Here is an 11,985-nt window from a genome sequence, read left to right as displayed (position 1 = left end):
AGGAAGCTGAGGACCAGGTGAATTTTGGAGTTGAGTTTGTCCTCCGTCATCTTCATGTGACCAACACAACAGCCAGACGGAGCACTGGGGACAATGACACCAAGGTCACTTGGTAGAAGCTTTGCAGGGAAACTGCGAAGACCGCAGCCTGCTACCTAATAAAGCCAGAACAGCAGGCTCAGACCTTGAAGATCAGGGCACAATTTCTATTTATGTCATATTTTGGGCAGCCCTACAATAGCTTCAGTATACTCAGCCACTAACTCGCTGGTATGCAAACACATCAACAATTTGGCTCCCTGGAGGTTTCTTTCCTCCAGCTAATGTAGACTTTGAAGCCTCATCAGTCCACTGTCACCTAAAATAGCTTAAGAAATTCTTACTATAAAGAAATCCGTGCTCTCAGCATTAAGAGCATCACTTAATGCTTCAGAGTTTCATTCCTCTGGCTGGATCTAAACATTAATGAGAAAACTTGAAGCAGCAACATGTCACACCTACATGTTTTAATCCCTCTTCTCCCTTTGTAGATGTAAATGTTTATGAATTTTTAAATAGTTCCTGAAGTATGCAATGCTTCAAAATCTCCATTAAAACTCTAGTGCTGCCTCCTTCAGAGTCCATCCACCCTCTCCCATCCTTATCTTTCCAGTCCCCTGGGCCAGAAGGTGCCCAGACAAGGTTTCCAGTGGGTGTTTTCAAGGGTACAGCATAGAAATCTGGAAAAATCACACTATAAAAGCACTTTTTTAGTGTATCACTAAATACCTTGCAATGGGAAGTGCCATCATCACTATGTGGAAAACCAGAAATGTGACACAGAGCAGGGCCGCTTGCAGGCCCCGGCAAAACAGAAGAAAAAAAGGCAGATTTAAAACAGAAAATTAAAGTTTACCAGTTCTTCATCTAAACCCCACTCTTCTGCATCCTGAGATTTGTAAATCCAGCAGAATAGATAAACAGCCCAGCAGACTGTTGCTGCATCACCCGAAAACCAGCGTAGCCGTCAGAGAGAAAGGCCGACACGCACAAAACATACCACTTGTGCCTTGGCTCCTTCGAGCCAAGATAAAAATCACCATGGTCAATTAAGCCTAGTCCAGAATTATCATCTTCAAACAGCCTCAAATCAGTTTATGTCTTGATTCAGTGATGTGTTAAGGGCATTAAGAACTAAGGACCTGTGAACTCCACCGTGCAGCTTTGCTTGCTCTGGGCCCTCACAATGCTAGAAAAACACTTGAAATATGGAGATTTTGGAGAAGATGATGCTTCGCCTTGGGTACCAGGCTGCCACCGTGAGCGAGGAGAGGGAGGTTTGCCAGCTTTGTGCGAACCTGGAGCCATGAAGGAGCAACCTGCTTCATGGAGGGCTGACGCCAGTAAGGCATCGTACTTCTCAGCTGTGAGAAACAAAACAAGGGTACGCACAGGAACTATTGCAGCCTTGTGGCTCCTTTCTTTAACAAGTGGATCTAGGTTGACTAAAACAAGTAGGTATACCTGCAAACCAGACTGACAAGACACACAGATGCTCAGTCAAGCTCTTCAGATGTACAAAGTTATCAGAGATGCTGGCACAGGGTAGGAGACATCACAGCATACTCACCAAGCCACAGGGGACCTGAAAGCAGAGAAGGACTTCTGCTTCTTCTGCAGCTTCTTGCTGCCCAGTCGGGTAACATGGGGACCTGCTCGGCAGAAAACCCTTTTTTATAAGGGAACATATAGGGAAAATGGGCAACGTTTCCTCTCCAAGGGGAAATGGCAGCCAGCCTTGGGCCAGGATCACTGCAGCCCACCTTCAGGCGCTCTTCAAGTACTTGTGTGCTAACATTACTCCATTGATAATGCAAAAATAATGGGGGTTTTGTTTTCCAGACTAAAAAAAGCCACCTTTCGGGCACAAACCATCTACAAAAGAGTCACCTTTATGCAATTACCCCCCTCCAGGTGATGCGCAGCCCAGCCCGCCCACAGGTCCGCCTCTGCCGCCATCTTGGGAGAGGCGGGAAGGGAAGCGCCATCTTGAGTGTGGCAGGGCAGGAAGGCGGGAGTTGCCATCTTGAGTGTGGCGAGGTGCCCATGGCGGCAAGTTCTGAGGCAGCCCGGAAACAGACAAGACACAAAGATGACTGCAAACATATTCATTGTTTAACCAAGAACACCAAGTCTCGGGGCATGCGTGGGGCTGGGATGGCATCGCCCAGCAATAGCCCACCTCAAATCAGGCTGGCCGAGCGCAAGGCGTCGCTGCAAGGCCCCAGGAAGAGGCATGGGCACTTTGTGTGCCACAGCCCATGCTCGCTGGGGTGCTTGCTGGGTCTCCATCATGGTGGTCGTGACCCTCAGTGAGGGACTGGGCTGCAGCTACCACCACCTAATGAGCATCCTCTGCCCAAGGAAGCCATCGCCTTGCGGTTCCCTTTGGTGCTCACCTGGGAGGAGGAGAGAGAAAGAGGGGGGGGGCGGGGGGGTCAAGAAAAGGGAAACTTGCCGCCAACCACACTCCGGCACAGCTTCTGCGGTTTCCCACCACCCAAGGCAGACCAGAAACATGGAAGCTGCCACTCCCCAGAAGAGAGACCACAGCCTGGAGGGCACAGCATCCATCTCACCTGGCTCCTTCCAGCACGGCCTGCAGCGACTTCTTCAGAGCCGCGTTGCTCTGATCCAGAGCGGCAGCCAGACGGCTCCGGTGGGCTGGGGTGACCTGGGACGCAGAGGAGCAAGCTGCTCAGAGAGCTGCACTGCCAGGAGCCCGCCTGAGACCCCTGGGCCAGGTCCTGGGTCAGCCGCAGCCCTGGCTGACAGCTCACCAGCTGATCTGCAGGATCCAAGCCTGGTCTTACTCACCTGGCTTTGGTACATGGCGAGCATGGCCGTCACCAGCTTGGCATAATTCAGCGATGTGGCGAAGGCTGGGGCCTGCCGGCACAGGGTCAGGACCAGGAGATCGAAGAGCTCAGGGGGCAGCACCTCCTGGAAGAGAGCCACGAGCGGGGAGGAGAGCTGGTCCTTGCTCCAGCACTGCTGGAGCTGGCAAGGAAACCCGGGGGGACAAGGGGGGATCCCCTCACCTGCCGCCCCAGCACAGCCTGCACCACCGGCAGGAGCTTCTCTGACAAAGGCACCTCCAGGACTTGGCTGCAAAGGATGGCGAAGAGGAGATGTGATGCTCACACGGCCTCGCTGGTGCTCCTGAGCTGCTGGAGCCAGCCGGACCCATCGAGGCAGGCACGAGGACCAAAGCAGCGCTGTCGCCTTACCTTAACCAGTATCTTACCTTAGCACCAGTCTCACACAGTCTGGCTCCAGGCACTCCTCCACAAGCTCGCACACCAGCTTGGTCTGCTCAGCACCTGTAAGGGCAAAGCAGAAGGGTGAAGAGCCTCCAGAGGCTGCCAGATCCACGGGGATGTGCCTGACCCTTCCTGGCACCCCTTCAGACACCCAGAAACCACGTAGTGCCCCCTTCTACTGCTCAGGATAATCCAGCTTCCTTTGCCCATCTGCAGCAAGGGTTTAATTACCACCAGTCCCTAGGAAAAGGGGATGCTACTGTGGCAGGGATTCACACAGGACCCTCTTCTCATGTCACCTTGGGGCAGTTTTGGCCCCAGCATTAGGAGCTGTCAGGAATCCTCACGTCCATGGAGAGATGGCAGTTGTTCTTCGGGAGAGCTGAGGCTGGAAACCAGCTTGGCCTCTCTCTCTCCATCTCAAGCATCTGTAAACCTATCTCCCATCCTAAGTCCCAAGTGTTCACCTGCCCAGATAAAACCAGCACCATCCCTCCATGTTTCCTAACACACATTTTGGGTGATAAATGCCTCCCAGCAGAGAGCACTCTGCAGCTGGGGCTTCCCTTCCTGCTGAAAGCAGCCCACAGCCCCTCCGCAGCTCCCTCAGCTGCTCCCAGAACAAGCCGTGCCTCCTGCGAGCCCATCGCACCTTCCCCCGGCTCCCGCAGGACCGCAGCCACCAGGACTCGACAAAAAGGCTGGGAATACTTAGAGCAAAATGAAGCGAGGGCAGCCATGAGGTGGCGGGAGGGCGGCTGGGTGAGGGACAGGACCTACGAACAGAAAAGGCAGGAGATGGGAATGGCGGCGAGGGAAATGAGGGAAATGGGGTGCAGGAAACCTCTGCCCCCGCACTTACTCGCCTGAGAAAGAGCTGCTCTGCCAGGATGGCTGCGCTGGTGTAGCTGAGGTCGGGGGTGAGAGCCAGCAGCCAGCTGCAGAAACACACCAGGAGGTGCTCCGGGCACGTGGAGAGCTGGAGGAAGGAGCACAGCCCCTCGAGCTGGGGACGGCAGAGGGGACAGGGACGTTAGGGACAGCAGCAGGTCCTCCACGGCACCCAAGACGCTGAGGGGCTCACCTGGCTGGGAGAGCAGTTGTTCAGGACATGCAGCTCGGGTGGGATGCTCAGCTCTGACTGCTGGAGGGAAACACGCAGTCCTTGAGTAATACACCAAATAAAGCAACGCACAAAATACAGCTCGAGGGCTTTTCTCTTCCCTACCACCCCGGCTCTGGCCAGCACTGACCCTGCAGGCTGCCCATCATACAGCAGAACCCTGCGAGGTGGAGGCAGGTATTAGCACCTGAGCCCGGAGGAAGTGGCAGCAGGGCTTTTTATGCCCCTCCGGTCATCCCCATGAAACCCACCTCCTCTCCCATCCCTTCCAGAGGCCCTGGCACGAGCCCATTCAGACCATCAGGTCCAGGAGAGAGACAGAAGCAACTACTTACATTGTTGGACTCCTTCTGCAGCAGCATTTTGAGCCTCGGTCCGTGCACCTGTGGAAAATGAGGTGAAGGAACAGAAATCAGAGTGCAAAGACTCACTGGCTGGAAGGGGAAAGCAATCCCTGCCCGATACCTGGAGAAAGGACTGGACCTCCGCTGCCGGCTCTGCCTGGGAAATCTTCCTGGGCTCCCTGGCTGCATCCTGCTGGGAGCTTTCCAGAGCAGCTCCAGCCAGACTCTGAGCAGATCTGTCCCCTGAAGTCTCCCCAGGTACCTCCTCTTCCACCCCTGCCGCATCCCCACCCTCCTGGGTTCCCGGGGGGTCAAACGCTGCCTCCTCCAGCAACAACCTCTTCCCCTCTCTCTTCTCATCCAACTCCAGGCTCTCCTCCGACACTTTCTTGCGCTTCCCACCTTGAAGCGCAGAGTCAGCCACGTCACCGGCAGTGCCGGGCTGCTTGCTGAAGCACCAGTTCAGTTTTCTTCGCCTCTCTGGTTTGTTCTGGGCAATTTTCCGGCACAGACACTGAAGCTGCTGCTGGCATGTGGAAGACAAGGGAATGGGAGGTGGGGAGCGCTCCTCTCCCCTCAGTCCCTGCCGGAGCAGATCCCCCAGCGTCCGCACCCAGGGATCCACGTGGGAATCCTGCTCCACGGCCTGGAGCAGCTGGCCGAGGCAGCCCCCCGGCACCACGGCTTGCACCACGAGGAGCAGGGAGAAGAGGTTTCTCTGGCACACGACAGGGAGCAGCAGCAGACGCGGTTTGCTGGAAAAGGGGAGAAAAGGGAGAGGCAACACGTCAGAGCAAAGCCCCGAGTCCTTATTGCCAACCTGCCCTGCGGAGCAGGGTCTAACGGGACTAGGAAGCAAGAGGAGGCAGCCAACACCTTCGCCAGCTTTTGCAGACACAAGCTGGAAGACTGGCGGGTCCCTGCTACGATCCTGACTTCACGTACGGACCGTTGCACCGGGGGGAAGAAGATGCCCGGCGCCAAATTGGGCACCCAACACGCCAAACCTCCCATAAAACACCGAGTTTTGGAAACGCAGCCGACTCACACAGCCAGGGCTCCCTCCGGCCCCTCCAGCGTGGGCTCCTCGGCGCACAGGGCTGCGGTGAAGGCCTGCCAGGGAAACGCCTGTCCCGGTTCCTCATGGGCCTGGACCCGCTGCAGCATTCGGAGGGCAGCCAGCGTCCCAGAGGAGCCGGAGGCAAGCGCGTGGAGCAGGAGGCGGCACGGCTTGTCGAAGCTCTGCAGCCAGGGCAGGCAGGGGGGCTCCATCCCTGCTGGGGGGGCTTCACAGCCACCTACAAGAAAATCGGGGAGAGCCTGACACGGGTGACACCGAGAAGGGTGCGGGGATCGGTACATCCAGGACCCGGCCAGCCGTGCTCTGGAGCAAGCCCCGGGGTCCTCCCTCACCGGCTGCAGTATCGGGGGCTGCCCTTACCTGCACGCAGGGGGTCCGTGCTTATCCTGGTCACCCGAGGATGCAGAAGCACTGCCGAGGACCACAGCCGGGCCAGAGCACCGGGAGCTCCCCTGAGCCCTCTAAAACCGCTTCGCTCGCAGCTCAGCGCTCCCCCCGCTGCCCTCCCGGGGGGCCGAGAGGGAAAACCCCCGAGTCCCCCCGCCCCACTGCGGCCCCCTCCTCCGGGCACAGACCAGCCCTAAGCCCCCCTCCCCGGGGCCCGCAGCCACCCGGCCCTGGGGCTGGCCGTGCACCGGCCCGGTTGTTGCGCTGCTCGGTTATTACCGTGCCCCGGTTATCAGCTCCCGCCCCCCGGCAAACCACGCCGGGCACAGCCGCCGGGGCAGCCCGCACCGGGCAGCAGACACTCACCGCGGGGAGAAGGCGGAGGGCAGGGTGCCCGGTGTGTCCCCCCGCCAGGGACTGCCCGGGGCCGGTACCGGTAGCCCGGGGCCCGTACGCGCCACCCCCGGGGCCAGCAGCGCGCGCCGCTTCCGGGCCCGCCCCGCTGGAAAAGCGCGCCGCGTATGCAAATCAACCTTGCATGCAAAATGTATGCATTATGCAAATGACCACTTAAAGCCAAACCCCAACACACACACCCCCCCCCCCAGCCCTCAGGGGGTGGTGTATCCCCCCCCCCCGGAAGGAGAGCCCCAGGCAGCGTTACCTTACACAGCCCATTTTATTTCATCATTTCCAGATTTGGCTAAAAACAGTTTAAAACAGGGACCCCCAGCTGCCCGGCGAGCCCCCCCCCCCAGCCCTGTGTGCATTAAAAACCCCCACTGCCCCCCCCAGCACCCAGCCCAGCCCCCCGGGCCTGGCTACCCGCGAGGTCTCCCATGGGTGCAGAGCACTGCACTACCAAGGAGGTGAGGGCAAGAGAAGGGGGGGCTGTGCCCCACTGCCCCAAGAGCCCTGCAGCTCTGTCACCCCCCGGCTTCCTGGGGGGAGCGGGGATGTGAGACCTGCTGGGGCTTCAGCCATCGACAGGGGGGTATTTTCCCATCCCACCCCACCCCTGCAACACCCCCCATGGCCGGAGCCACCCCAAACCCATGCTGGGAGCAGCTAAACACATCAGCAGCAGATGCTTTCCGCTCCCAGAAGACATTTCTTTGCCACCAACAGCACCCAGGCCCAGTGGGGCACCCCATGGCTTAGTCTGAGTCGCTGAAGTCGGTGAAGAACACCTCGTTGACATAACATGCGTGCCGAAAGTCTGTCTCCATCAGGGCCAGGGTGAGAGCCCATTCGAGCATGCAGAGCTCCTCATCCTCCTCATCGGAGCTCTCCGAGGAAGAAGAGCTGAACTCCTGCAGCACAGGAGAGAGGATGAGCCCCAGCCTCGAGCCACGTTGCACGGCCATGCCGTGCCCCGGCCCCCCGGGACACACCACCCCACTTACAACAGGCACCCTTGGCCGCTGCCGTCTGTGCCGTGGCAGCCGGCCGGCGGGCAGCTCGTGCAGGTAGATGCAGTCTGACTTGAATGGGCAGCGGCCGCGGTTCCGGACAAAGAACTTGCACCTGATTTTCCTGGGGGATTCAAAGCACAGTTGCGAGCGCAGCTCCTCGAGCAGCACGGAGCCCGCAGCCCTGCAGCCCACAGTGCCATGCACTCACCCCGTCCGCGCCTTGAAGGTTTCGATGAGCTTCGCCTTCTCACCCACGTCCGAGACCCAGTATTTGTGGGGGATGTAGTAACTGGAGGTGACCCGGCACTCTGGGCAGGCCCTGGGTGAAGGCAATGGGTGCAGGTGAGTCTCCCAGAAAGGGAGCAGGGAGCACGGGCTCAGCACCCATGCTGGGTGGTCCCACCTCCACGGCCTCATCCAGCATCCCCGTCCCCATCACAGCTCCCAAGTGCCTGTTCCCGAAGGAAAGTCGCTCCAATCCCAAAGCCACATTGCCAGACCCAAGGAAGGATTTCAGGGTGCAGGAGGGGTGACAGTGACCACCCAAGCCATGTCCCCATCCCCACTCACTTGATGACGGCACTCTGGAAGTCCCGGCTGCGACGCCACTTGCGGATGCAGCCCACGCAGTACGCGTGGCTGCAGTTCGGGAGGATCCCAAAGAGCCGCTCCTCTGGCAGCGGCTTCTCGTACACCCGGTCCATGCAGATGCCGCACACCACGGCCTCGCTCCGGGCCCTCAGCGCCGTGGTGGGGACCGGGGCTGCCACCGCACCCAGCTCTGTGGGGACCTGCAAACAGAGCGGCACGGCATTGCAACTCCTCGGCTCCATCACTGCCCCAGCCTAGGGGACCGACGCGGGGTGACGGGGACTGCCCGGACTGCAGGAGACCGCCAAGCCCACCTCTGCAGAGTCAGTCCGTGTCGCTGTCTCCGCCACTGCCTCTCTGGGGTCAGGAGAATTTGGATCCAGTCCCAGCCCTCGCGGGTGGGAGCCTGCAGGCAAGAGAGCTCTTAGAGGGGAAAAGCACATCCCGCCCCATCATCAAAGAGGCGGGCTGGCTGCTCGGAGGGCACAGGCTTAGCAGTTAAAGTCCCCACCTAAAAAAGCTGCCAGGACAGCTTTCCACAGCCCCAGCTGGGCCCCCTCCAGAGATGGGGGGAGGAGGATTTGGGTCAAGGGCAGACACATGCACAGGATGCTCCACCCTGACCACCCCAGTATCCTCAGCCCCACTGGTCCCCGGGCACCCTAGTACCTACCTGAGGCACCCCGAGCTCGTGCCGAGACAAATTCTCCACCGATGGCCCCACGGGGGACATTATCAGGTGCTGGGATGTTCTCATCTTTCTCTTCCTCCTCAACCTCCACGCCTGGCAACTTGAAGGCCATGTGCGTCATGCTGGGGACAGGGCGGGCCGAGCTGCACCGGGCTCCCCGCCAGTGCCGGGCCACTGCCGCAGGCACGCTGCCGGGCTCTGAGCCCCCGTGGCCGGGGGGCACGGAGCCGTAGCGGGTCCCCACTGGCACCGACTCCTCTTGGATGTGCTGGTAGCTGGAGGAGCCCAGGGACAGACAGACAGAGGGTCCCGTCAGCCCAGCATGACACCTCCTGGCTGCCAGCCCATCCTCGTGGCATCAGGCCCCCTCCTCACTGCCCCTTACCTGCACCGCTCTCCGTAGCTGCAAAACCCGCTCTGGAAGTACCTACAGATCTGGGCTGACTTTGCGTCGTGCGAGAAGCGGCAGTTCTGGCCCCATCGACAGGATCCACGGGCAAAATTCCTGCCAGCCGGAGAAGCCGCATGACCGGGGTCAGACCCCCGCCCCAGCCACCCCAAAATCCCACCCTGGGTCCAGCTTTGCCTGGATGGGGCCATGTTTTCGGGGCCCCCAGGCTGGTGTCCGGGCTCAGGAGCCCTCCCTGCCCCAGCCAGCCTTATCTCCTGGCTAATTGCAAAGCAAACGAAGCCCAGGGCTGGGCCGGGCCGGCCGAGGCACAAGGTTGGGGGCTCTCCCGGGGGCTGGAGACAAACCGGGGGTACGGAGGGCTGGGGCAGCCCCCGGTTCCCCGTGAGGGCATGGGAAGGGGCAGGAGTCCTCGGCTTGGGGCCGGCAGGGAGGGGGTGGCCGGCCGGGGTGCTGCCGGGGACCCCCAGCCCCGGAGGGAGGGCAGCCGGACGGACAGGCTCAGTCCCCGCCAGCCCCTCACCCTCCAGGGAAAACGGGCGGGGGGAGGTTCAAGGGCATCACAAACCACCCTCTGCCCCACAGCGAGGGGCTCCAGCCCACCCCCAGCCCCCAAAAGCTGCTCCCCGCCGCCTCCCCCCAGACCCTACCTGCACAGGGGTCTCGGACAGCCCCCCCGGGCCCTGAACGCCCCAGATGCCACCAGCGAGCCCGGCTCCATCTCCTCCCCAGCAGCTAAGGGGGCTGGGCGACCTCCCAGGGCTATTTATGGCCTTGGATGGGCCGGTGGGCGCAGCCGGTCCCCACCCAGGTAACCGTCACCTGCCCGGCAGGCACAGCGGCTTAACCCTCGCCCTGCCGCTCCCCCCACCCAGCGGGGACCTTTTGGGCTCCCTGTGTCCCCAGCTGCACGGGAGAGGCTGGGGACAACGCTTCGGCTCCCCCCGGGGGCACCCGAACAGAGCGGGGAGAGGGAAGCGTGGGGGGCTGCAGCCGCTCCCCGCAACCTCCCGGGTGTTCGGACCCGGCCGAGAGCAGAGCCCGGTGCCAGCACATGGCCGGGCTGTCCCGCAGCCCATCCTCGCCCATCTTGGGGTGGCTACGGCCAGGCTCGGCTCATTGCCCACCTTCACCCCGCAGCAAGGGCCACGGCAAAGATTTGGGGCAGGGAGCGCTCGGCTTTGAGGCTGGGACCCCGCTCACGACCGGCTCTCGCCGCTTTTAGGTTTAATGGGGAAACCCCCATCAAACCCCAGCAGCTACGAGACCTGGGAATCACGGCAAATCCCTGGAAATCACAGCAAATCCCGCAAATCCCATTGCCTCTGCTGGAAACCCTCCCAAGGGCAGCCCCTCAGGGGCCAAGAGAAATCCCACAAAGAAAGGCTGGACGCTAAAAGGTTCTTAAATATTTAGTTCAGATTTATTTAAAGTCAAGTCAGTTTGTGGACACTATTTATATTATTAAAAACACTTGGAGGTTTGTAGTTCTAGCAAAAATATACATTTCAGTTTGAGGGTTGTTATACTGTCGAGGAGGGAAGAGCAAAAAGTTCCTCAGGTGATGAGCACGCGAGTCCCGGGAAGGACAAATCCCCCGGGCTCCGTCCAGCTCACGCACGTCTCCGGTGCCTTCCCCGAGAGGGCTTCAAAGTGCTTTAGAAACGGTAATTCATAACACCCCTGCGAGGTAGGGAGGGGAAGGGGCTGGGCGGGCAGAGGGCAGGGAAACTGAGGCACGGCAAGGAGCTGGAGGGCAGCAGGAGGGGCAGGTTTGGGATCGGCCAGCCCTGTGACATGGAGGGGAAGCCCCGCGCTCTTCCCCTTCGGGTTTTAAAGGAATTATTGCACCAGGGAAATCTGCTACCCTGAAGAGGAGGAAAACGAAATAAAACCAACTAATTTGCTCCCACAACCCCTCCTTGGGAATATCAGTATTTTAATAAGGCTGCTTGGGACACACGGGACCACGAGCTGCAGACGGGTATGTGCTGCTGCTTAGGTCAGACACCATCATCCGGAGAGGGGACCGAGCCCTTCCTGGGTCCGTCCTCTCTCCCAGAGCCCGGGTGACGCAGCCCCCCCACGCTGGGGTCCCGTCCTGGGCGCTGGCAGCACCGTGGCCTTTCACTACAGCTGTGAGAAGTTACGAGGTAAAGTCCCAGAACGGCTCTGGGTTTAGGCAGACCCCGGAGCTGTCCCCGCACTCGGGATGGCGGCAGAAGGCAGGGCAGCTTCCCCGAGCCGGCCACGCTCGCCAGGAAGCTCCTGCTCATTGTGAGCATCCCACCCTCTCCCTCCCCTTTTATAAATACTTGGCATTTACACTGGGTTTTACACTGCAAAGCTCTTTGCAACCAATGCACTAATTCATCCTTGCGCTCCCCCTCCGAGCAGAGAGCAGGTGACAACCCAGCTCCCCTTCACAGAGGGGAAACTGAGGCAGGGCAGTTAACAGACAGGTCAGTGCCCTTTCAGCATCACGAGCACGGTGGGCTGGCCGTGGCTTTGCTTTCCCCTCGCTCGTGTTGCCGAAGGCTTTGCTCACTCGGGTGCTCACAGGAGCCGTGCTGCCGGGGAGCCTCTGCTGCCTGCACTGCCCTGCAAAACCCCCAGAGCCCCCCGGGGTTTGGCCAGGGAGC

General features: G+C 60.1%; 1 protein-coding gene across 1 annotated transcript; it reads right to left on the bottom strand.

Moving 5' to 3' along the window:
• Nucleotides 1–2,132: 2,132 nt before the first annotated feature.
• FANCE (FA complementation group E) lies at nt 2,133–7,271 on the bottom strand. Its single transcript, XM_075521696.1, has 13 exons — nt 7,249–7,271; nt 6,604–6,770; nt 5,818–6,067; nt 4,891–5,524; nt 4,761–4,808; nt 4,387–4,446; nt 4,165–4,308; nt 3,955–4,078; nt 3,287–3,362; nt 3,081–3,147; nt 2,857–2,982; nt 2,619–2,713; nt 2,133–2,438 (listed from the first exon to the last, which is right to left on the bottom strand). Exons 1-13 carry the CDS (start codon nt 7,269–7,271, stop codon nt 2,435–2,437), a joined length of 1,818 nt encoding a protein of 605 aa, XP_075377811.1. The 3' UTR covers nt 2,133–2,434.
• Nucleotides 7,272–11,985: the final 4,714 nt, after the last annotated feature.

The sequence above is a fragment of the Mycteria americana genome, chromosome 20 (assembly GCF_035582795.1).
Source record: "Mycteria americana isolate JAX WOST 10 ecotype Jacksonville Zoo and Gardens chromosome 20, USCA_MyAme_1.0, whole genome shotgun sequence".
NCBI lineage: Eukaryota > Metazoa > Chordata > Aves > Ciconiiformes > Ciconiidae > Mycteria > Mycteria americana.
The sequence above is the reverse complement of the archived record's forward strand: the minus strand, read 5'-3'. Positions and strand labels throughout refer to the sequence as shown.